The 24,059-nt window shown below is 42.2% G+C and overlaps 1 protein-coding gene across 4 annotated transcripts in view; it reads left to right on the plus strand.

Moving 5' to 3' along the window:
• Window positions 1–24,059, plus strand: part of FMNL2 (formin like 2) — a 316,097-nt gene that overhangs the window by 279,774 nt on the left and 12,264 nt on the right. For all 4 annotated transcript variants that reach the window (XM_028830702.2, XM_028830704.2, XM_028830700.2 and 1 more), the window contains exons 12-22: window positions 1,676–1,825; window positions 3,949–4,050; window positions 5,697–6,009; window positions 6,359–6,571; window positions 12,386–12,510; window positions 13,479–13,681; window positions 15,291–15,525; window positions 16,649–16,717; window positions 16,820–16,900; window positions 18,911–19,040; window positions 23,327–23,490. In XM_028830702.2, coding sequence (XP_028686535.1) covers window positions 1,676–1,825; window positions 3,949–4,050; window positions 5,697–6,009; window positions 6,359–6,571; window positions 12,386–12,510; window positions 13,479–13,681; window positions 15,291–15,525; window positions 16,649–16,717; window positions 16,820–16,900; window positions 18,911–19,040; window positions 23,327–23,490 — 1,785 coding nt within the window. The remainder of the gene's footprint in view (window positions 1–1,675; window positions 1,826–3,948; window positions 4,051–5,696; window positions 6,010–6,358; window positions 6,572–12,385; window positions 12,511–13,478; window positions 13,682–15,290; window positions 15,526–16,648; window positions 16,718–16,819; window positions 16,901–18,910; window positions 19,041–23,326; window positions 23,491–24,059) is intronic.

Below are 24,059 nucleotides of genomic sequence, written 5' to 3' on the forward strand. Positions count from 1 at the left end.
GTGTTGTTTCAATTGCTTTCCTTAAAAAGACTAATTTATATCACTGGCAGAGTATTGTACAGAAAGACTCTTACTTTAGATCAAGGTTTGTCTATCCCTTTTTCTCCTGTGCTCTAAAAGTGTCAGTATTTGAAAAGTTAGATGTACAAATTCCTAGCGGTGTTCTGGGTTTGGTTTTGTGGTGTCTGAGCAGAGCTTGTTTATGCTCTAGAATACAATGGCAGGGACCAACTTATCACTGAACACCTGTTACTCATTGTGAAGATCATGAAAAATCCCATTAAGCTGCTTCTCCTTTTGTTCTAGCCTTTGCCCTTATTTAGAAGCCATTCTCACTTGGGACTCACAAAGGAAAGTAGAACATTCTCTCTTCAGAGGAAGCTGTATTGTAGAATTCCAGATTAGACCTAGGGGAAATCCATCTTTCTGAAAATTTATATAGAGTGGAATTTCTCTTAAAACTGTAAGATTTTTTTTCAAAACTCTTTATTTCTTTAACTTCATGGTGTGTTGACTCTGGAACCTAATAGAGGTGGTTAGAAGAGTCATGTAAATGTAAGATACATAAATGCTTCATTAGTTTACAAAAACCCAGCCTTGTAAGTAGCCATTGATTTGTTCAGTAATGTTGATTGGCATCATCCATGTGCCAGGTATTATTCTAATCACTCATCTGTTCCCTAGGGAAAGTCATGACTTATGTTACTTGTAGGGAAGATTCACTGATTTATTTGACCTCTAGTTTCCAGAGCTAGCTGAGTCACTGCAGGATGCCTAGTTTGGGAGGCAGTGAATTGGGGAAAGCTTTCTGATCTGTTCATGCTGTATACTGACTGAGGGAGGGATGTGTGGAGGTTGGGCTCTAGCAATTTGTGCTAAAATAATCCCCAAGGTTAAGTATAAACTCTATCACTGTCTGCCCCATCTCTCGCCTAACCTTGTTCCTCTACTGGAACCACTGTCACTAACCAGGTAAGATACCAAACACTCCAGTCTTTTCCACTACACAGATACCCCTCAGGTTTTATGTGGCTGTGACTATAATCTGTCAAAGCTGCTTTTAATTTTTCTGTCATCCCAATTTCACGTATATCAAAATGTTTTAGGTTGGAATATAACTACATGGGACAGTAAGGATTCGGGGAAAAATGTGTGTGCACTTGGTAGAGGGTATTCACCAGAAAGTCATCTGATGATACGCCTTAGGCAGTCACTCCATAATTCTCTTAAGGAAGATGACATGTTAAGCTCTCTCTTGGAAACGGCTGGACTATTTGTCACAAAGAAAACACATAGACTGGCTGGGCGCGGTGGCTCATGCCTGTAACCCCAGCACTTTGGGAGGCTGGCAGGCAGATCATGAGGTCAGGAGATTAAGACCATCCTGACCAACATGGCGAAACCCTGTCCCCACTAAAAATACAAAAATTAGCTGGGTGTAGTGGCACGTGCCTGTAATCCCAGCTGCTCAGAAGGCTGAGATATGAGAATCGCTTGAACCCAGGAGGCAAAGGGTGCAGTGAGCTGAGATCGCACCATTGCACTCCAGCCTGGGTGAGAGTGAAACTCCATCTCAAAACGAAACAAAACAACACAAAAAGACAGACTGTTAGGAAATGATACTCCATTTCCACAGATGAGCTAACACCACATTCTCTCCTATCCTGGTTTTTAGAAGCTGAAACACACTGAGAGTGACAAGCTTCAGGTCCAGATCCAGGCTTACCTGGACAACGTTTTTGATGTAGGAGCTCTGCTGGAAGATGCTGAAACTAAGAATGCTGCCTTGGAGAGGGTGGAAGAACTGGAAGAAAACATCTCTCATGTAACTACATCTCAGAAAAGGAAAAACTGCTTCCATTTCAGCTTGTGCAAAACAGAATTAATGTCAGCTTTTATGGTGGTAAATTAAAGAATTGGGAGTATAGGGACGGGCCATACCCTGCAATAGAGAGCTGTCAGAAGCTGTTCTGTGTTTTTGCCAAAAGGCAGCTGTGTAACGTAAAGTGAAATAGAGGCCGTTGCTTTGCTTTAGCTCACTTACCTGCTCAGTTTCTGCTGAGGTGCATTTCCTGGCAGTCTTGGTGATAGGCTCAAGCGGAGTGTGGGAGTTTGATGATTGGCGTTACGGAAAAGGTTAGAGGGAAATGAAATATGGGAATTTGGCCTGAGGTGAAGAGGTATCTTCTTATCAACTATGTCCACACAAGCCCATGGACAGGATTAGCTGGTGTCTCTGTGATGCATGTCTGAACATTCCCGTCTTACGGTACTCAAATTCTAAATAGAGTCATTTCAACAATAGGCATTTTCAAGGACATCGGTGTGCTTTGTCATATATCCTCTTCTTTGAAGAATGTCCTCAGTATCATTGTCAGCTCTGTCACACGACAGCGTCTCATTTTTCTTTGAGGGATTTTTCTTGACATAGACTGATTCTAATATGACTCTAAGGGCCTTTAGAGGTTATTTGTTCATTCATTAACCACATATTTCAGTAGTAAAAGAATTAACAGAAAAATGGTGCTTCTCAAACACCCAAGCATTATGAAGACCAAATTCTTTTGGTGAGTCTGATGGGCACTTTCCTTGATTATGAAATGAAGTGTCTCCTTTTGGAGGATTATTATTTTCTCCTTTGAACAGTTCATTTATTTTTCTCCACATTTTTTAAAGAGTACTGCATATGCTCAGTTTCTTTCACCTTTCCCCACCACTCTGAAAATGGGTCTCCTCATGGCTGTGGGTAAGCCGAGTCAGTGAGCCAGAAACCCTTCAAATGTGCTGCTGTGGCCCAGCTGGCATCTGCTTCAGAAGAGAATTTTACAGGCCCAGTATATCTTCCCTTAGAAGATTTGTATTATATGCTGAACCCGATCAGTGTAAATCTCCACTCTTCCTCCTTACCTTGCCTCCCTGGTTTTCTTTACTTGTAATGAATTTAAAGGAGATGTTAGAAATCAGAAGTTGCTCAATGTTAGAGCCCTTTGTGAAAGGCAGCTATTTAACACATGGCTCACCCTGTCTTTCTCCTGAAGCCTCAGCCAACATTGCATGACCATACTTATGTGTCCACTTTTGTAGCAGGCCATCTGTTTATTTGAATGGCTTCCCCAAATAACTTATTATTATTATTATTATTATTATTATTATTGTGGGTTTTTTTCTTTGAGATAGAGTCTTACTCTGTCGCCCAGACTGGAGTGCAGTGGTGCGATCTTGGCTCACTGCAACCTCTGCCTTCTGGGTTCAAGTGATTCTCCTGCCTCGGCCTCCCTGGTGGCTGGGATTACAGGTATACTCCACCACGCCCGGCTAATTTTTGTATTTTTTTTTAGTAGAGATGGGGTTTCACCATATTGGCCAGGCTGGTCTCGAACTCCTGACCTCAGGTGATTCACCCGCCTCAGCCTCCCAAAGTGCTGGGATTACAAGCGTGAGCCACTGCGCCCAACAAACTTTTATTATTTGTATAGTTTGGGTCGAACCAAGCAGTAGTTGTTTTTCAACTGGCTACCTAGATTGAAAGAACCAAGTTTATTATGTTAGCAGCTTTCAAAAGCTTTAGTCTGATGGCCCTTTCTTGGCATGGAGGTGGGGGATGGAGGTGGACTCTCCCTCCTCTTTCTCTACTTTCTCTCCTTTTTCTTACTGTCCTCTACCCTTGCTAGCCCCTGCAGAAATGGAGGGAGGCACACTGTGTATGTTGAACAGTAAGGAGCGGACATGTGGGTCTTATTAAGAATCATGTCTAAGTTATTAATTCCTGGTAGAAACAAATATGTATTCAGAGCCATATTATAAATATTACCATTTACAGAAAACAATGGGCGGAACACATGTAGGTCCCTGGCCCCTAATGATCTTGGAGTTGCACTTTCTGAAAACTGAGGGCCTGATCAGGATGATCCTGTATTGTGACACAGCTTTCTTTTCAAAATTTTACAGTTATCTGAAAAACTGCAGGACACAGAGAATGAAGCCATGTCCAAGATTGTGGAACTGGAAAAGCAACTCATGCAGAGGAACAAGGAGCTGGATGTCGTTCGGGTAAGCATGATGATGACAGCTGCCCAGATGGGCACGGTAGGGAATGTACTCCAGCTTTTGTCCAGTAGAACGCAGAGTACATTCAGAGGAATGCATTGATGCAGCATATTTATTGGAACCCTTTCAGAGGTGATGCTCTGATGAAAACTACACATAGTCGGCATATGTATACACATGTGTGTGCGATCAGATACTGGGGGGTTCAGTATTTCCTTATCACAGATTTTGGGAGCAACAATGTTTTCCCATCTGGAGGAGGCTGAGTTAATTCCGTGGAACACCCATTTGGTTGGAAATAAAAACACAGCATGGATTTAATTCATGCCACTTATTTATTTTTATTAGGACTTGAGCTTCTTTGTATTTCTTTGCTTTGCTTCCACTCAAAACCAGATTTGGTGGTTGCTGTGGAAACAGTGAAATACAACACAGGCTAGGCTTAATGGTATTCACCAAAAAAAGGGGGGTGGTGCAAAGCAAACCAATCCATTTTATTATCAGCTAATCCCAGCTATTTTATTTGGCCTTAGTATTGTTTACCTTATGTGCCAGGTATTTATGGAGTGCCATCCCTATGCTTGGAATTGTGCTGTAAGAACACCAAAACGCCTGGAGAGCTTTAAGGCAAATGACTTGCCTTTACACTGCTAATGAAATGTCACCTTTTATGTGATGGTTATCGTGTCTGTGTGTGTCTGATATCCTGACATGTCCTACAGTTCAGTCCAGGAAATTTATTTTCTGGCACGCCTTCGAGACACAGTTGTAGCATATGGACTCAATTCAACTTCAGACTCTTAGATTATTAATAATAGACAGGGTGTGAAGAATGTCTCCCTGCTTGCTGGAGGTTTGTGTTGAGAGATCACTTGTACAAGGCCCAGCAAGGAAGTTCAGTTCCATAAAACCCTTTCACGAGAACCTCTGTGGGCCCCCCTTATAAAAGGAACCAGGACAGCCTTTGAATTGAAAATTGTAACTTCTTTGTTTTCTGCTAAAAACCTAGACAGAAATAAGTAATTAGTGAAGGGAAGCTTTGGCCTGTTTTGTTAACCGCATTACCGATGGGAAAATGTTACAACAATCGCTATCCTGAGCTTGGTCAAGGGGGCGTTGTGAGGGCCAGAGAAAGCCATTCAGGAGCATTCAGCCCCTGGCTACTCATGAGTGGATTATTCCATGCTTTGCAGATTTTTAATCCCAGTCTGATTTGTATCCAAGTCTGATTTAGGGCCCTTTTGTCTATTGTTAGCCGATACGTGTATCTAAGAGTTACAAATGAAGGTTAAAATATAGGGAAGGAAAACATGCACACCAGAACACCCTCAGGAGATTCCCGAGTCAGCATTCAGGCTCGTTTCTGCTCTGTTTCTTTCTACCTGCAGGGAAAACTGAGTTAGCTGCATTTATTAAATGGAAAGAACTTCATTACCAACAACAATAGCTAGAATATATTACATGCATTACTAGCATACAATTAATAATTAATGGAACTTTATAGGTTCTGGCTGAGTTCCAAAGAATTCCCATCTATATGAGTGTCTTTTTTTCTCTTTATCCTCAGTCTGCCAGTCTGATGGATTCAGACTTGGTATAAGTATGAATGTTATGTGAAGATAAACTCTTGACCTTGGACTTCATTGCAGGAAATCTACAAAGATGCAAATACTCAAGTTCACACATTAAGAAAAATGGTCAAAGAAAAAGAAGAAGCAATTCAAAGACAGTCTACCCTGGAAAAAAAGATTCATGAACTGGAGAAACAAGGGACCATTAAAATTCAGAAGAAAGGGGATGGGGATATCGCCATACTGCCAGTCGTGGCTTCTGGCACGTTGTCCATGGGGTCAGAAGTGGTAGCAGGTAACTCTGTGGGACCCACAACGGGGGCCGCTTCCTCGGGACCCTTGCCCCCTCCTCCACCACCACTGCCTCTCTCATCAGACACACCTGAAACAGGTAAGAAGCCTTGGCAGGAGGACTGAGGAAGTTTCGGAATATTTGTATTTCTTCTTTGCCAACTGTCCACTTCTGTCCTTTGTCCGTTTTTGTTGGCATATTCTTTAAGAATTGGTTTTCTTGAGTAGTTCTTAACAGTTTACATTTTGAGATTAAAATTATAAATCCTCATTTCACATATGTTGAAATATTTTTCCCATTTGTCAGTGAGGACATTTTATGGTTTTTGAAAACAGTCCTTTGTCCTTTTAAGTGTGTTGTTTTCAGACGGCTTTATATGCACATGGCTTATTGCAGGAAAGCCATTCCCCTGTTTTCAAAGTCCACCTGTTTCTTTTCTCTTTGCTAGTGCAAAATGGTCCAGTAACACCACCTATGCCACCGCCGCCGCCGCCACCTCCTCCTCCCCCTCCTCCTCCCCCGCCGCCCCCTCCTCCTCCTCCTCTCCCAGGCCCGGTAGCTGAGACTGTACCAGCTCCTCCCTTAGCACCTCCCCTTCCCTCTGCACCCCCGCTGCCTGGAACATCTTCACCCACAGTGGTTTTCAACTCAGGATTAGCAGGTAAGAGCACAGAATTCCAGGTACTCATATCAGAAAGGCTGTCTTATCTCGGAGAGTTGAAGCTGTTTTTTCAAAGTCCAGGTCTCTTGCAATGACATGTATCTCTTTCTAGTGTAAGAAATTCCTGCTGATGTAGCCAGTAGAGGGGACATCATCATGCATGGGAGACACTTTGCTCTGAGTAGTCTTTTTCACAACCATACCCCACAATGGGAGGTTCTGATCTCCTACACCATCGTCCTGCCTTCCACTGGCCCCACCTAGAGAATGGAAGAGAGACAAGCTACCTGCTTGAGGATCAGTGCATTTTTGTGGGTTCAGCAGATACTTTCTGGACCCTGGAGTAGTCAATACAGATACTACCTGTAGTAGTCAAAGCTCAATATTAGGCACAGACATTGAGTGCTTCTGGATCTTTTTTTTTTTTTTAATGGTATTTATGATGTCATCTATAAAAGGGAAACATGCTTTTATGTGTAATTGCCCGATGTAGGCTTCCAGGCATGTCTTCTGAGCATTTGAGAATATCAGAGTTTGCTAGAGTGGATTTAAACTTCAAGGAGGAGGTGTTGCCAACAGCCATATTATCATGCCTTAAAATGCTTCCAAATAATTCATGTCCTCTTGCCAACCAGAAGATAGAAAACAGCATCCTCACCTCACCAGAAATAAAATGGGAGGTAGGGGTTAGAGCAGGAGGAAGAGAGTCACTCTAATGCCTTGAAATCTAAGTTCTTTGTTTTGACACACGGAAACAATGATTGATGCTACAAGCCATTTTCCCAGTACTGAAGTGTTTCCCTGGCATTTGGAATTGCTCTAAGCTTTGCCATCCCTGTGACATGGGGTAATTCTGCCTCCTCATTTACTTCAGCCTGTTCATGAGGTCTCTTACTTGCAATGAAGAACTACCACTCTAATAGCCTCCATTTCCAAGGCTGTGAGAGTTTTCAGAGCCTTTTGCCCAAAGTCTAAAAGCCAGTCTTAGCGGTAAAGATTTCCCCATCTCCATCCCTTCCAGGCTCCCATCTGCAGCTCTGCCAGCCGGTCATCAGGGCTCATTCATCCCAGTGACTGGAGCCCTTTTGGATGCCCCAAAGTCACCTGGAATAAATTCACTCCACATCAGATCCATGGTTTTACTTCCACCCCGACTTCTAGATAAAACTGTCAGGGAAACAAACAAGATTCCAGTTCACAGTAAGGTTCACAGTAAATTGGTGACTTATTTCTACCCTTCAAGATTTTCCCCGTCTACCACTTTCTTCTAGAACTTTTATTACTTCTGAAGGAGAAAAGTTGGAGGAGAGTCATCCTGGAACTGATGGACTATGGAATATAAACAGACAAACAGGAAACCTCATATCAAGCCCTGGGAATGTGTTCCACCACCAGGCTGTTGTCAGTAACTGGGTGTGGAAACCCATAATTGTCCCGTGCACCTGGCCACCCTGATTAGGCACTCTTGGTAGCCCCCAAGGAGCACTTGCTGTGAGACGTGTCTGCTATGGTGTCTCATTTAGGGCTGCTTCCTTTGTCTCTGACAAACACTAATGTGTGATTTAGCACCCACTTCCACACACCTGAGCACTAACATAGAACTCAGAACCGCCTTAGCTGAGTGAGAGCCCGGAGGCTGAGATGTGTCCAGAGCTTCCCTCCAAGGGGCCATGTCCTGTGTGATTGATCTATTTATTAATTTGCTTGGGCTCTTCCCACTGCTTGATTTTAAAAATGTGTTGGCTCTGTCAATTGCCTCAATATTTTAATGTGTAGAGCTCTGTGCTCGGCTGATAACCAACTGCTTTTAGGGTTTGCTATACTTGGAAGTGGTCCCTGTTGTGGCTTATGCAATTTAGAGGACTGTAGGTGGAAATAGAGGAACTCTTTATTTCCATAAGTGTCCACTAAATGATTGTGAGGGATGTCTTGGAAGCATTACAAGACCCTTATGAGTCTTTGATAGCTTGAGATCAGGCAATTTCTACAAGGCTTTTAATCCCTCTTTATTATTCATCCTTATTTAGACTGCTAATACCTAGTGATTGAAGCCCATTTGGTGAGATGTTTTTGCTAGTGTGTTCAATAACTCTCTGTCACTCTGGAACCAAGAGGCCAGACAGAATTAGGATGCCCCCAGCAGAACCAAGAGACAGAGCCTCGCTGATATTCTTAGGCCTCCTGGGAAGTCAGAAACCTATGACATCACTTGGCCTCTGGATCCACAGGCAACAGGAGGGTCTTATCTTTTCAGTGGGCAGGTGGCCAAGACAGAAGACCAAGAGGAGGGCCCCATAGTTTATCTAGTTGAGAGTTTTCTTTGTATTTTATAGAGAAGATATTAGTAGTGTGAAATACGCATTTGAAGAATAAGGCTTGCTTTCTCAAGTCTGTGATAGAACAATCTGGCTCCCTTTCCCTGGGTAGGTCACCTGAGACAGACTGCTGAGCAGATGGAACCTTTGCTGTCTCTTTGGGAGGATGTGCTTGGATCGTCACAATGCGAATTTGGACTTTGGTTGATTGTTTTTCATGTAAAAATTATTCCTATCCTATGAAATGCCTAGTACAGTTCAGTATTGCTGTTGGGTACCACTATGATGAAATAATTTTTTTTCTTCCCTCTTCCAAAGAGGATAATTTTTTAAACAAAATAGTTGAGTCTTGGAGGCAGGCCTGAATGGAAATGAATTTTTGGCTCTGCGCTGCCTTGTGAAATGTGTCCAAGAAGCATGAAATTCTATGCTGAGTGCGTGAACTGCTGAGCCACTTGACTCTAACCATATCTAATTTTTTTGTATTTTCTCTGTTCTTTCTGCTTCCACAAAAGATGGGCCAATCAAGCTTTTCTGTAGGTTGCTCCTCACTGAGTGTGTTGAGTATTTGCCATGTGTTTCTGTTGGTCACACTGTGCCTTGACATCTTTCCACTCCATTTTGCTTTGATCCATTGCATTTTGACTTTGTGTCTGCGGGAAGTGTTGGTGGCGGCTGATGATGATTCCAGGTTTGCCCACACATTCTAGTTGAACCTACACAAGAGATTATTGTCCTTGAAGAAGACATCCTGGATTCACATGCCCTCTTCCATTCCCTCTGAGGAAAGTTTTTTTTTTTCCTTCTTCTTTTAATTTTTATATTTGTATCTGAGGCTTCAACTCTAAAAGGATTTTAGATCTACTCTAGGGAGAAAAGAACAAAAGAAAAGGTGCCAGGTGCCCCTTTTCCATTCCCTCCCTCATGCTAGTCTCTGGCCCACTCCAGGGAGCACTCACCCGCCTTTGGCCCAAACCGTGGGGACACAGTGTGTCCAGTGGTCACCTGTGTGCCTTCCTTCTCTTCACTCCCACCCTGGTTAAAGCCAGGTAAACCTTTCCAAGGAGGAGAACTTTCTTGCCTGTGTTCTGATCTCAGGCTTACTCCTGACCTTGCTAAACAGTTAGAAGAGTGGTTGCAGATGGCAAACCTCTAGCGAGCGTCATGAGCCTACCATGTCCGTGGGAGGAAGGTAGGAAGCCATTGGCACCAGCCTGTCACCTCAGGTTATGAAAAGACTCCTCTGCAGCCCTTCCGCTGCTCCCCGATCCCCGACATTACCGAAGTGCCAGAGGCAATGCAAGAGCAAGTGCTAGAGGAAAGTCTGTTCCTTTGTCCCGTTGAGAACATCTGTTTTCCTGGGTAGTGGAGACAAAATGCTGTATGGTGAGGAATCTGACACTGGGGTAGTGGGGACAAAGGTGTCACGTTTGGTGGTGGAGAGGCCTGGTTTGGCTAAAGCTGTGTCTGTTTTTCTGCATGCTTTTGTGTGGATTTATCAGATGACATTCCTGCTGTTTAAATGGCCTTTGTAACTCTGGAGGAATGAGAGGCACCGTCTGTGTCAGTTAACGCCAACTGAGGCAGGCAAGCAGGCAGGCAGCCAGCTACAAGCTTAGTCGTGTGTTGCTTTTATTTTGTTCTGCACTGAAGCACTGAAGTTCTCCTGCCTGTCTTGCTAATAATGACAAATAGTGAAGCTCCCAAGTAGTGTGATGGGCTACCCAGGACAGACTGATGAAGCTGAATGGATATGGCTAAATGGTTTGGGAAGACTTCTTTATGATATATAACAGATAAATATAATTTTAAATGGATTACCTTTTTTGGCATATTTCCTCACAGTGAGAGGAGTTGGCACTCCCCATAGTCCCTTAAAGATACATCCCATTTTCTCTATTAAGAGATTTTCAGTATTTTTAATGAGTGTATCAATACCTCCTAGTCAAACACAGGTGACTCCTGGGAATAACTTGCTTTTCAAAAAGAAGGGCAAGGGACTGTGGCCATTTCTGAATCTGAGAATCAATACAATTTCTAGATTGCTTTCTTTCTAGATTTCTTTTCCTTTCTTTCTTTCTTTCTTTCTTTCTTTCTTTCTTTCTTTCTTTCTTTCTTTCTTTCTTTCCTTTTTCTTTCTTTCTCTTTCTTTTTTCTGTCTTTCTCTTTTTCTTTCTCTCTCTCTCTCTCTCTCTCTTTTCTTTCTCTCTCTCTCATTCTGTCTTTCTTTTTTTTTTTTTTTTGAGATGGAGTTTCACTCTTGTTGCCCAGGCTGAAGTGCAATGGCATGATCTCGGCACACTGCAACCTCTGCCTCCCGGGTTCAAGTGATTCTCCTGCCTCAGCTTTCCGAGTAGCTGGGATTACAGGTGCACACCACCACAATTGGCTAATTTTTGTATTTTTAGTAGAGATGGGGGTTTTACCATGTTGGCCAGGCTGGTCCTGAACTCCTGACCTCAGGTGATCCACCTGCCTTGGCCTCCCAAAGTGCTAAGACTTTGAGCCACCATGCCCTGCAATTTATTTTCCTTTTTTTCCCCCCTTTTATTTATTTATTTTTAAGACAGAGTCTTGCTCTGTATTTACCCCTTTTTTTGTTCTGTCGTCTTAAATGTTTTCTTAGGCTGGGCAAGATGGCTTAATCCTGTAATCCCAGCACTCTGGGAGGCCGAGTGGGGCAGCTCGCTTGAGTCCAGGCGTTTGAGACCAGCCTGGGCAACATGTGAAACTCTGTCTCTATAAAAAATATAAAAATTAGCCAGGCATGGTGGCACACACCTGTGGTTCCAGCTACTTGGAGGCTGAGGTGGATGGATTGCCTGAGCCTGGGAGGTCAAGGCTGCAGTGAGCCATGATTGCGCCACTGCACTGCAGCCTGGGTGACAGAGCAAGACCTCAAAAACCTATTTTCTCATTAGGCCTTTCATAGCCCTTAGTCTGCTTAAAATAACTCAGCAGCCAATATATCAGAATCACCCACGGGAAGGTCTTGCCCTGGTGGAAAGTCAGCCTTCATGACGTTATACTCCTGGTAGTCTAGTCAGCCACTATCTGCACTCCCTGATCATCTTCTAAGGTTTGTTTGTAAATATGTGGTCCACAACCAAGAATTTAGGATGTCCAAATATGGCAAGTTTTTGCCCTCTTTGCTATCTAATAACATGAGTAATAATCTTTGCTCTCCAACACTTTTTATTTGTCCCAACCATCGTCCTAATATTGTAACTGTAATGCAGCAAATTAGTTGCCTGAGTTAAAAAAAAAAAAAAATCAACCCTTGGCCCTTAGACGGCTTTTAATACAATCAAATGATGACCTCAACTGGCTCTGGCCGAAGCCATGTGTGTTGTTTACCAGCTTTAAACACCTACTTGCGCGCCTCTTGCCAACCTTCCTCCAGTGTTAAAGTGTCATCTGCAAGGACTGTTGTCTGATTGTTTCTGAGGGTCGTAGGCTTTTGGTGGGATCTTAATTCCATTCTCTTTGATGTCTTTAGCTGTGAAAATTAAGAAGCCAATCAAGACAAAGTTCCGAATGCCAGTGTTTAACTGGGTTGCTCTGAAGCCCAATCAGATCAATGGCACAGTCTTCAATGAAATTGATGATGAGCGAATTCTGGAGGTATTTTTCTCATTGGTTAGAAACTAGAGGTGCACTCTGTGCAGCAAAGCCAACATGGGTGTTTTGTTAACCTGGAAGTGTCAGAGATAAAGTACTAGTGTTATAAGTCCCTTGATGTAAAGAAGAAACAGATATGTAATATCGGAGAAAAACATTTGACACTATTTTGTAAGGTGGCTCTAAAACTGTGTTTAAAGAGTTATGTTAAATTGGAATAAATGCTTTTGAGCATTTTCAGTGTATGCCACAGAATATAGATCTGACATAATAATTCCTTCCCTTAATTGAGAGAAAGACATAAAAACTTTCAGACTGTAAGTGAATAAGAACTCAATTACCACACTCACTGCCTTATTTGATAGATAATTTTAATCTGTGGCAGCTGTCTATGCAAGCTAATTATTGAAAAGCAATTGAATTGGTGGGTTAGAATCGGTAGTCTAATGTTCACTTTTTTATTTTTATTTTATTTTATTTTTTAATTATTATTATTATTATTATTTGAGACGGAGTCTCGCTCTGTCACCCAGGCTGTAGTGCAGTGGTGCAATCTCGGCTCACTGCAACCTCTGCCTCCCAGGTTCAAGCAGTTCTCTGATTAGCCTCACAAGTAGCTGAGATTACAGGCATACACTACCACGCCTGGCTATTCTTCGTATTTTTAGTAGAGAGCGGCTTTTACCATGTTGGCCAGGCTGGTCTCAAACTCCTGACCTTAAGTGATCCACCCTTGGCCTCCCAAAGTGCTAGGATTACAGGCATGAGCCGCCACACCCAGCCTATGTTCACTTTTGTGTATGTGCCAGAATTTGTACTCTAACAAAAACAAGAAAAATAGAGCAAGCCATGGCCAAAGACAAGTACTTAATAGAAAAAGTAATGTCTTTGCTTAAGAAACTAACTGGTGGCTTCCAGACTTCATTTTTAAATATAATCCAATTTTCCATGGTCATTCCTCTCTACCTTAGGATTTAAATGTGGATGAATTTGAGGAAATATTCAAGACAAAAGCCCAAGGTCCTGCCATTGATCTTTCTTCAAGCAAACAGAAGATACCACAGAAGGGATCAAACAAAGTGACATTACTAGAAGCAAACAGGGCCAAAAATCTTGCCATAACTTTAAGGAAAGCTGGAAAGACTGCTGATGAAATATGTAAAGCTATTCATGTGTAAGTTCAGGAAAATTATATTCTAGTTAGTTTATAATAAAATGAAAATGAGAAAGTTATGAATTAGTAGATGACAAATATTTCAATAGTGAGGCAAGAGCTAAGATAAAAGCTGGAGCAATTTTTGATATCCATACTTCAGAGATCTCCTGAACTCTGTGTGTGCTACTTCAAAGTTGCATATGATGCCAACACGAAAGAGGTGGACCAGAAATCACCCTGGGGAGTGTTGTGTTAGAACGAGTAACTAATTGTTTTAGAAGAATAACATCTGGATTGTGACATCATTTATTATCTCTTATGCGGGCCTCCAGCAATGCTTACATAAAAGGAAAGTTGAGCTGAGTGTGGCAGATGTTAAGAAAAGGTAGAAGATGTCAGTTTTCTCTGGAGTATCTGAATTTTATCCAGATTTGTTGAATACAAATTTGATGGCATTTGTGGAATGATACAGTTCAATGCCAGACGCAAATATGATACAGATGCATATTTTAATTCATAACAACAGGAATGAATTGTTTTGCTTTTAGTACTTTCAGGACATTTTAAACAAAGTTCATTTTTTACTCTTGAACTGCATAGAAGGCATTGGTTTTACTTCTCTATTAGAAGAATCCTTCTATTCTTGTGGCCATGGTGACTTTCAAATGTGACGAAGACATTATTAAATGTTTTAGGAACTAATTATTTATAAATGGATTATCTTGTAAATTTTGGTTAGTGACTTAGAGGTGTAAATGACCCTGAGAAATCCTTTGTTCCAATTTTGTGTCCTCAGCCAGGGTGATAATCTCGTAGTCCAGTGCCTCCTACAGTCTGTTCTCATTTCTGACATTGAATGCTGAAGTGCAGCCTGGCTTTGAGTCTTTATATATCTTGTTTGTCATGATGATTAAATGTAATTCTATTATTTAGCTGAACAAAGATTGTCCAGAGAATAATAGAGAATAGAGATTGTAACAAATACTTAATTTGTTCAAATTAAGCATATATCCAAAAAGAACTTCAAGGAATGTACACACTTAACCTAAAACATTCAGATAATACAGGCATTTGGATGCATTTTTTTCCCAAAGAAGAAAAAATGCTACCAGACTATTGGTTGAATTGAAATATTTTACATAATTCAGCAGATATTCTGTGATAATGTGTACAGTGTTAATCTCCTGAATTAGCAGTAGTACTTCACAATGCCTGTCAGCTATGTCCTTGAACCATTAAACCATCAGATGCTTTGGCCTTGGTTCTACCTCTTCCTATTTTCATTTACTCCTGATTCCAGAGGCTTAGAGCTATGCCAGTCCCCTAAAAACTGAGGATGGCAGTTGTGACAAGGTCCAGGTTTTCAGGAAGAACCAATTAAGTTACCTGAGGCATAGTTAAGCCTCAGCACCAGGACCAGGGTGGGACTTCACAGGACAAGTTGAGAAATCTTAGACTCATTGATTTGGTATTTGCTGAGCTGTACCAGATGGATGATGGATGGATGAACCTGAAAAGGATGGATGGATGGATGGATGGATGGACGGACCTGAAAAGAAGGATGAACTTGAGAAAGGGGTAGGAGGTTTTTTCTCTCTAAGGCTAATCTCTCCACATCTGTCTTTAGATTTGACTTGAAGACACTGCCTGTAGACTTTGTGGAATGCTTAATGCGGTTCCTGCCAACTGAGAATGAAGTGAAAGTGCTTCGGCTCTACGAGCGGGAAAGGAAGCCTCTGGAAAACTTGTCAGATGAAGACAGGTTCATGATGCAGTTTAGTAAAATCGAGAGGCTCATGCAGAAGATGACCATCATGGCTTTCATTGGGAACTTTGCTGAAAGCATTCAGATGCTGACTCCTGTGAGTGGACCAACTCTGGCAGGGGAGGGGGTCCAAAGAAATGTGGAATCATAATTTTTTAAAGTCTCTCCCAGAGGTGCACTCAGTGTGTTGGGTTCTAAAGACTCCGTCCCAGAACTTTCTAAATTGTCCATCTTTTCCACATTATGTATGCAAAGTAAATTTGAAAAAATGGGGAATGTTCATATTCCATATTGCTGTTCTTCCGAAAGAATGCCATTTTTTTGTGTCTACAGATGTTCTCTAAATTTCAAAAGGCAGAGGACAAAGAAACTTGGTTCTTTTCTCAAACTTGGTTCCCCCCTGAAGATAATAGTCCTCTGACGGGGTTGGCAAGAGTGAAAATGTGACTTTCATTTCTAAAAATGATGCCCTCTCCTTAGTGAGCAGACTTACAAGCTTTTGCTGAAAGCTTTAAATTTACCATAAGAGTTTTCTTTCTTGTAAGTGTGTTACAGTAAACTGTGGTGATACAGACATAATAGCCAACCATCTCTCATTCCCTTGTGTTAATCTTGTGGAGATTTATGAATATCATAAACTTCAGTTCTCTCCCAATTCTGTTTCTAAATAAACTGTTACTGATTATAGTAGTCAGTTCTTTCCCAATTCTGTTTCTACATAAATTTGTTGGTTTCTGCTTATAGTAGTATGTCTGTTGAAAACATGTTCTGTGAACTTCTGGAGGGTATTATATTCCCCCCTGCCTTTTTTTTTTTTTTTTTTTTTCTCATTTTTGATGCCTCCTCCATTGATTTAAAAATATTAATTGTATGACATGATTAGAGGTGGTGGGCAGGAAATTAAGTTCTACCAGAAGAAGCTATGGACTCTTAACTCTGAGTCTTAATGGTTATAGATTGGTTACAGATTTTGTGACAAGCAAGTTCCTACGTTGCTATTGTGAACAGTTTCAGTAAAGACCTTGCATGTAACAATATTACCTGAAACCTAGCAAGACAATTAAATTTGTTATACTTTGGAAAAGTAGACTCTCATCATGAAGATTGTATGCTCTAAATGCAGGCCTGTTTTCTTCTGTGTTAATATTTAATTGCCAATTAGTTTCCCATTTTTAACATGTCTTTTTCCCCCCCTTTTTCTTTCTTTGATTGGAATCTAGCAACTACATGCGATTATAGCAGCATCTGTCTCTATAAAGTCGTCCCAGAAACTCAAGAAAATTCTGGAGGCAAGTGCAGTTTTTCTTGTAGGTATGAAGGGCTACTTCAGCTGTGTTCAGTGCCTGATGTGCTGAACTGATGGGCTTCTGTTTTCACCTTCTCTTTTGCAGATCATCTTAGCCCTTGGAAACTACATGAATAGCAGTAAAAGAGGAGCAGTTTATGGATTTAAACTTCAGAGTTTAGATCTGGTGAGTGGACTAAAAGAAATCTGAGAGCTGTCTGAAGGACAGATGGCTGGCAGAGATGAAGTTAGGGTGGTGGGGGATGTTTTGATGAATATTTTCAATTGGTACTAATTTTCTGGAACACCATTTGACAGAGAGCACATAGAACCTGTAATTACTCATACCCTTTGACTCAGTATTTCCATTTCTAGGAATCTTTTCTCAAGTGTCTGAATTTTGAATGCTGTATTTTATTTATAATTGCAAATTAACAATCTAAAGGTCTATGGGAATGATTAAATGTGCTGTAACGCTAGTTAATATAGTGAACTATTATTCTTCCACCATTAACATACTGATAAAGAGTGTTCCAAGAAAGGTTTGTGTTTAGAAAAGAAAGCAGGGTATGCTTTGCATGTACAGTTGAATTTCAGCTAAGTAAACTATGTGGGGAGAAAGACAATGGAAGTAGGTTAAAATATTAGCAGAGGTTGGATGGAATCAGGGAATTTTTTCAAACTGTTTTTGTAAGTACTTTTCTATATTTTCTTAAATTTTTTTGTTGTTGTTGCATGCAAGGTGCTCTAATTTTCAGAGTCACCTAACTAATGTGAACAGGTCTACAGAAAATCCCGCATGGACTCCCTCCAGGCTGTGCAGGCCTAACATGATTGCCACATGAGAAGGCTGGGCAGTGGGTTGAGTCCCCAGACCAGGGAGCTAGTTATTTAATAAGGAGTGTCCCGTCAGTCACAGTGCTGGCCTCCAGCAGATCGTGATCAGTTAAGCATGCCTGTTTCAGGTCTTCACAGGCTAGGAAATAAGGGAGGGGCTGAGCTAAATGTAAAAACTGGAGCATAGGAGCCCTGCTGCGTAGGAGGCACCTGCACGCACCTGCTGGCTCTACATCCCCATTTCTCCTCCAGCTCTTCACTTCGAAGAGCACTAAAATTAGAGCCATCCTTCTTTTAAGGCAAGGAAGGTGGGATAGTAGATGCAGGGCTGGGAGAGTTCATGTAAGTCCAGTAATCAGTGTCTCCCTTATCCATGGGGGCTGTGATCCAAGACCCCAGTGGATGCCTGAAACCTCAGATAGTACTGAATCCTATATACACACTGTTTTTTTCCTAGAGATGCATATCTGTTATAAAGTTGAATTTATAAATTAGGCACAGTGAGAGATTCATAGTAACTGAAAAATAAAATAGGCCAGGCATGGTGGCTCACACCTGTAATCCCAGCACTTTGGGAGGCTGAGGCAGGCGGACCACCTGAAGTCAGGAGAGCATCCTGGCCAACATGGCGAAACCCTGTCTCTACTAAAAGTACAAAAATTAGCTGGGCTAATTTTTGGTAGCGGGCACCTGTAATCCCAGCTACTCAGGGGGCAGAATCGCTTGAACTCAGGCGAGACTCCATCTCAAAAAAAAAAAAAAAAAAAAAAAAAAAAAAAAAAAAACCACGTTACTTGAACACAAGCACTGCAATAGGCGGCAGTTGACCTGATAACCCAGATGGCTACTAAGTGACTAATGGCAGGTAATGTTTACAGCATGGATCCACTTGGCAAAAGGGTGATTCTAGGTCTAGGAGGGATGGGAATGGCATGTGTGAGGTTTTATCATGCTGCTCAGAGTGGTGCATAATTCAAATCTGATGAATTGTTTACTTCTGGAATTTTCCACTTAATATTTTTGGATACCTGAAACCTGCAGGTTTCCTGAAACTATGGGAAGTAAACCTGTGGGTAAAGAGGAACTACTGTAGAGGAAAGCTGTGAACCATTCTCAGGTGCTTAGAGTCATCCCTATAGTTAAGCATGTGCCCTGGTTGGAAAGTTCTCGAGCCAGTTAAGCATCAGTGGACTGGTTCACTAAGGAACAAATGGAATCCTGACCCTCCTCTGGGAATGCTCCAGCCTGTTGCGCGACTGTTACTCAGTTAATGACTCTGGGTGGGAAATCATCATCTGAGGGGTAGCTCTCCCGTTACCCTTTACTCTTGTACCTAACCCATGTTCCCTTTTGTTTTCAGCTCTTAGATACAAAGTCAACAGACAGAAAGCAAACACTGTTGCACTATATATCCAATGTGGTGAAAGAAAAATATCACCAAGTGTCCCTGTTTTATAATGAGCTTCATTATGTGGAAAAAGCTGCTGCAGGTACTTGATTTCAGCTATTACCGTTTGTCTTGGGTATTAATGCCTTTAATTGTGGTGGAGCCATTTCTTGCTTAAACACTTTTCAGAACCCATTTAAAAAGCCAAGGCTAAGAAGTCAGCCACTCTGAGCTGGAACACATCGGCTGTGGTGGTGTCCACCCCTGAGAGCAGAAGAGAACGTGGGCGTAAAGGTGATCTCTGTGTCCTTTCTGTAAGATACAGGCCGCTGAGCGTCATGTCCCTTCCCTCTTTTATTCACTGCCCTTTTTATTCTGCTGCTGTTGTATGAAATGTGAGAATAAGAATCTGAAAATCATCACCCAACAAACACTTTTAATTTGGTTTTGTGCCATTCTACTTGCTCAAGTGTGGTAGTTGTAAACATTTTGCCTTTGCCTGGACACTAGTGAAATTATCAGCACTTCTTGGTTGCTACTTTGCTAAGACAGGTATACATTTTCTCATGTAAATCATCTGTGACTCTAAGATAGCTGGGATGTACAAGGTAATAGTATCTCCATTGTTATAGGTAAGGAAATTGAGATTTTTCGACGTTAAATGTCTTGCCCAAAGTCACATGAGTAGAAAGTGATAGAAACAGGACTAGAAACCTGGTCTTACTTTTCATCAAGTGTATCACCCAGTGTACCATGTTCTCTGAAAAGCATATTAGAAAAAGGAATGATACGCAGATTGACCTTACAGTAGGTTACAGGCTGTGATTCTCAAATTATGATATTGAACCATAAGCAGCCAGTGTTTATTATAAATTCAGATTCCTATGGGGTACCTCAGGCATATGAAATTTTTGAGGGTGAGGCCTTCTCTAACTCAGCTAGGGTAAATGGCTGCTGCTTCTGTGTTCTCACTAAAGAGCACTCTGTTCCACCCTCTCGTACAAGATTTCTCATACTGTATTACAACAGTTTGCATGTCCATTGCAATCTGTGCACTTTTTTTTTTTTTTTAGACAGGGTCTTGCTCTGTTGCCTAGGCCACAGTGCAGTAAAATGATCACAGCTCACTGCAGTCTTGACCTCCCAGGCTGAAACGATCCTCCTATCTCAGCCTTCTGTGGAGCTTGGACCACAGGCACACACCACTATGCCCAGCTAATTTTTAAAATTTTTGTAGAGATGGGGTCTCCCTATGTCGCCTAGGCTGGTCTTGAATTCCTAGGCTCAAGTGATCCTCTCGCCTCAGCCTCCCAAAGTGCTGGGAGTACAGGTGTGAGTTACCATGCCTGGCCAATCTGTGCACTTCTTAAGGGTATATCAGGTTTTATTTATCTATTTCTCTCAGCCCCTGAAAATTGGATGTTGGAAATAAATGAATGAACAAGTGAACAAATGAATGAATGAATGAGATGATGCACTGTTACAGGAATAAATGCTGCAGACGCTGTGGTGGAGACTGAGAGGCAGATGGAGATGACTCTCTGACTATGAAGAACTATATGATGCAGGCTGGATAGACCTAGAACGAGCTTGGGCTCATTTAGACAGCAGGCAGAATTTCTGTTCTTACCAAGTGATTTTCCTCCTTTCAAGTTTCCCTTTGCCTAAATTAGTTCTTACACCTGACAATTCTAATTAAGAAAAATGTTAAAAAGCTATTATAATTTGTATCTGACCAGTGGGTACTAGTTCATTTTGTTTGGTCCAAATGGTGTCATTTGAAAAACATCAATGAGGAAAATGGGAGACTGGGTTGCTCCTTGGCAGAACTGTTCTTTCTGTTTGCTCTCTGGTGCCCAGGTTGCCCCACACAGATTCTCTATGCCTTCACTCATGTATTCACTCACTCCTTCATTTATCCAGTGAACACCTTTGAGTGCCCCCCATGTACTTGGCACTATCATAAGTGTTAGAGAATCAAGGATAAGACAGTGTGAGTCTACTGAGGGAAAAACCTACTGCACTTTTTTAGTAGGTTGGTGCAAAAGCAATTGTGATTTTGGACTGTGAGTTTTCAATCATTATAACTAGGCTCAAACACATCTTATGGCCGGGCGCGGTGGCTCATGTAATCCTAGCACTTTGGGAGGCTGAGGCAGGTGGATCACTTGAGGTCAGGAGTTTGAGACCAGCCTGGCCAACAAGGCGAAACGCTGTCTCTACTAAAAATACAAAAATTAGCTGGGCATGGTGGCACATGCCTGTAATCCCAGCTACTTGGGAGGCTGAGGCAGGAGAACTGCTTGAACCCGGGAGGCAGAGGTTGCAGTGAGCCGAGACTACACCACTTGAAAAGAGCGAGACTCTGTCTCAAAAACAAACAAAACACATCTTTATTAATCAAAATAGGAACCATTAATATCAACACATTTTTGCCAATGAGAAATGTTTGTTTAAAATCCATGCTTCTAGATTCAACAACTCTTGGAAAGCATTTTCTGCATCCTGCTGGTTGTGGAAGCATTTTCCCTGCAAAAAGTTGTCGAGATGCTTGAAAAAGTGGTAGTCGGTTGGTAAGAGGTCAGGTGAATATGGCGGATGAGGCAAAGCTTTGTAGCCCAATTTTTTCAACTTTTCAAGCGTTGGTTGTACAGTGTGTGGTTGGGTGTTGTCATGGAGAAGTGGGCCCTTTCTGTTGACCAATGCTGGCTACAGGCGTTGCTGTTTGGGGTACATCTCATTGATTTGCTGGCCATACTTCTCAGATATAATGGGTTTCGCTGAGATTCAGAAAGCTGTAGTGGATCAGACCGGCAGCAGACCACCAAACGGTGACCATGACCTTTTTTTGGTGCAAGTTTGGCTTTGGGAAGTGCTTTGAAGCTGCTTCTTGGTCCAACCACTGAGCTCGTCATTGCTGATTCTCATATAAAATCGATTTTTGGTTGCATGTCATAATCCAATTGAGAAATGGTTTGTTGCGTAGAAGTGGAGAAGATGACACTTCAACGATTTTTTAAAATATTTTCTCTCAGCTCATAAGGCACCCACTTACTGAGCTTTTTCACCTTTCAAATTTGCTTTAAAAGACTGTAGAATGGTTGATGTTGAGTTCTTCAGCAACTTCCTCTATGGTTCCAAGAGGATCAGCTTCGATGATTGCTCTCAGTTGGTCGTTGTCAACTTCTGATGGCCAGCCACCAAGCTCTTCATCTTCAAGGCTCGCGTGTCCTTCGCAAAACTTCTTGAACCATCAAATGCATTGCCAAATGCATTTGTTGATGTTGCGAGTTGTCTCCAGTGCTTTACAACCCATTCTGAACTCAAATAAGAAAATCGCTTGAATTTGCTTTTTGTCTAACGTCATTTCTGTAGTCTAAAATAAATATAAAAAGCAAGTAATACATCATTAGCAAAAAAAGTGAGAAATGTGCATTAAAATGATGTATAACATAACCACATTTAAGAATGTATTCCAGTATCAAACAGCGTATTTCAGCAAATACTGCAGTTACTTTTGCACCAATAATTTGTCCACGTGCAGAGCTGAGTCAGGCAAGGAGGCCCAGAGCTGGGACCCGGCATCCCACAGAAGCTGCTCAGGAGGTTCTGGGGGAGTGCCTGCCCTGGGAGGGGCCACACTGCAGACAGAAAGGTTCACACTTATCCTTTCTGAATAGGGAGAGGTTGTTAAAGAAGCTGTGCAAGGCTGCTTTGGGTCCTAGTAATCAATACAACCTATGGTCAACAGACAAAAGGCTGCCCCCTGCTTGAGAGTCAGAGAAATGCAAAGAGAGTTTATAGGCTAGACAGTGGCTCATGTCTATAATCCCAACACTCATGTCAGGGTAGGAGTTTGAAGGTGCAGTGAGCTTTGATGGAACCACTTAGGTGCAGTGAGCTTTGATGGAACTACTGCACTCCAGCCTGGATGACATTGTGAGAACTTGTCTCTAAAACACACAAAACCTTAGGCTTGCTGCAGATAAGGACCGCTGAGCCTACAGGCCCACTGACAGGCTATTTCTTGTAAGAGAAATGGAAGAGTTTTGTGCAAGTGTGGGATTTAGAGTCCTCAGTTGTTACCTGAACTCCTCTGCCACCTACTAGCAGTGTGACCAAGGGCAGGCCACGGAACCCATTTATGCTGCTTTTGCTCATTGGCAAAATGACCTAATGATGCAAAAGAACTAGTGAATGCAAAGAATGTAATGTGGTGCTTATAATGCTTCTTTGTATTAAAAGATCTCTGTGCCAAAAGCTGGAAACTAGGTTTAGGGCCCTTGGGTAAGCCTAAGAATCTCCTGAGAACTTGGCCCAGCAGCCAGACTCGCTGTGGTTGTGACTTTCCCCGTTGAGTTTCACTGGGATGTTCTTTCTCTGCTTCAGTCTCCCTTGAGAATGTTTTGCTGGATGTCAAGGAGCTCCAGAGGGGAATGGACTTGACCAAGAGAGAGTACACCATGCATGACCACAACACACTGCTGAAGGAGTTCATCCTCAACAATGAGGGGAAGCTGAAGAAGCTGCAGGATGATGCCAAGATTGCACAGGCAAGTATCGGTGCCCCCGAAACCTGTGAAGAGGCTGCATCCATTAAAGCTGCCTGTGGTGCAGGCCCTGGATTTAGGGAGAAATGTTCCATTTCCCTCGGTTTGTGGAGGGTAGATTTCTTGTGTAGCTATTGATTATTACAGGGGGACCATTCCCAGGGTTATTCTTGGAAGGGCTCCATCCTCATTATCCTTTTCTAATTTGGGGCTCTCTACCCTGTCCCCCCATCTCCCCTTTCACTTCAACACCCACTCCATTGTTCAACCCACACGCATCAGGCCTGTGCTCGGCAAAGCAGTGTTCCCTGTGTATTGGGTTTCTGTAGATCTTGTCCTCAGAAATCTTACACTATGCTGGGGGTTGCTGATAGGCAGGCCTGCAAAACAGAATGAACAGTACATCATCAGAGGAGGTAGAGGCAAAGTTGGGGGATGGGGACTCAGAAAGCAGATTCAGTGGAAGGGCCTCCGGTTTGTGGCAGTCTTATATCATAGAAGAGTTCAGGCAGAGACTGAGTGTCCCCTGTGTGAGGCTGTCATAGGGAGTGTTGAAGCAAGGGAGTGGGATT

This window comes from Macaca mulatta, chromosome 12, assembly GCF_049350105.2.
Source record: "Macaca mulatta isolate MMU2019108-1 chromosome 12, T2T-MMU8v2.0, whole genome shotgun sequence".
Lineage (NCBI taxonomy): Eukaryota > Metazoa > Chordata > Mammalia > Primates > Cercopithecidae > Macaca > Macaca mulatta.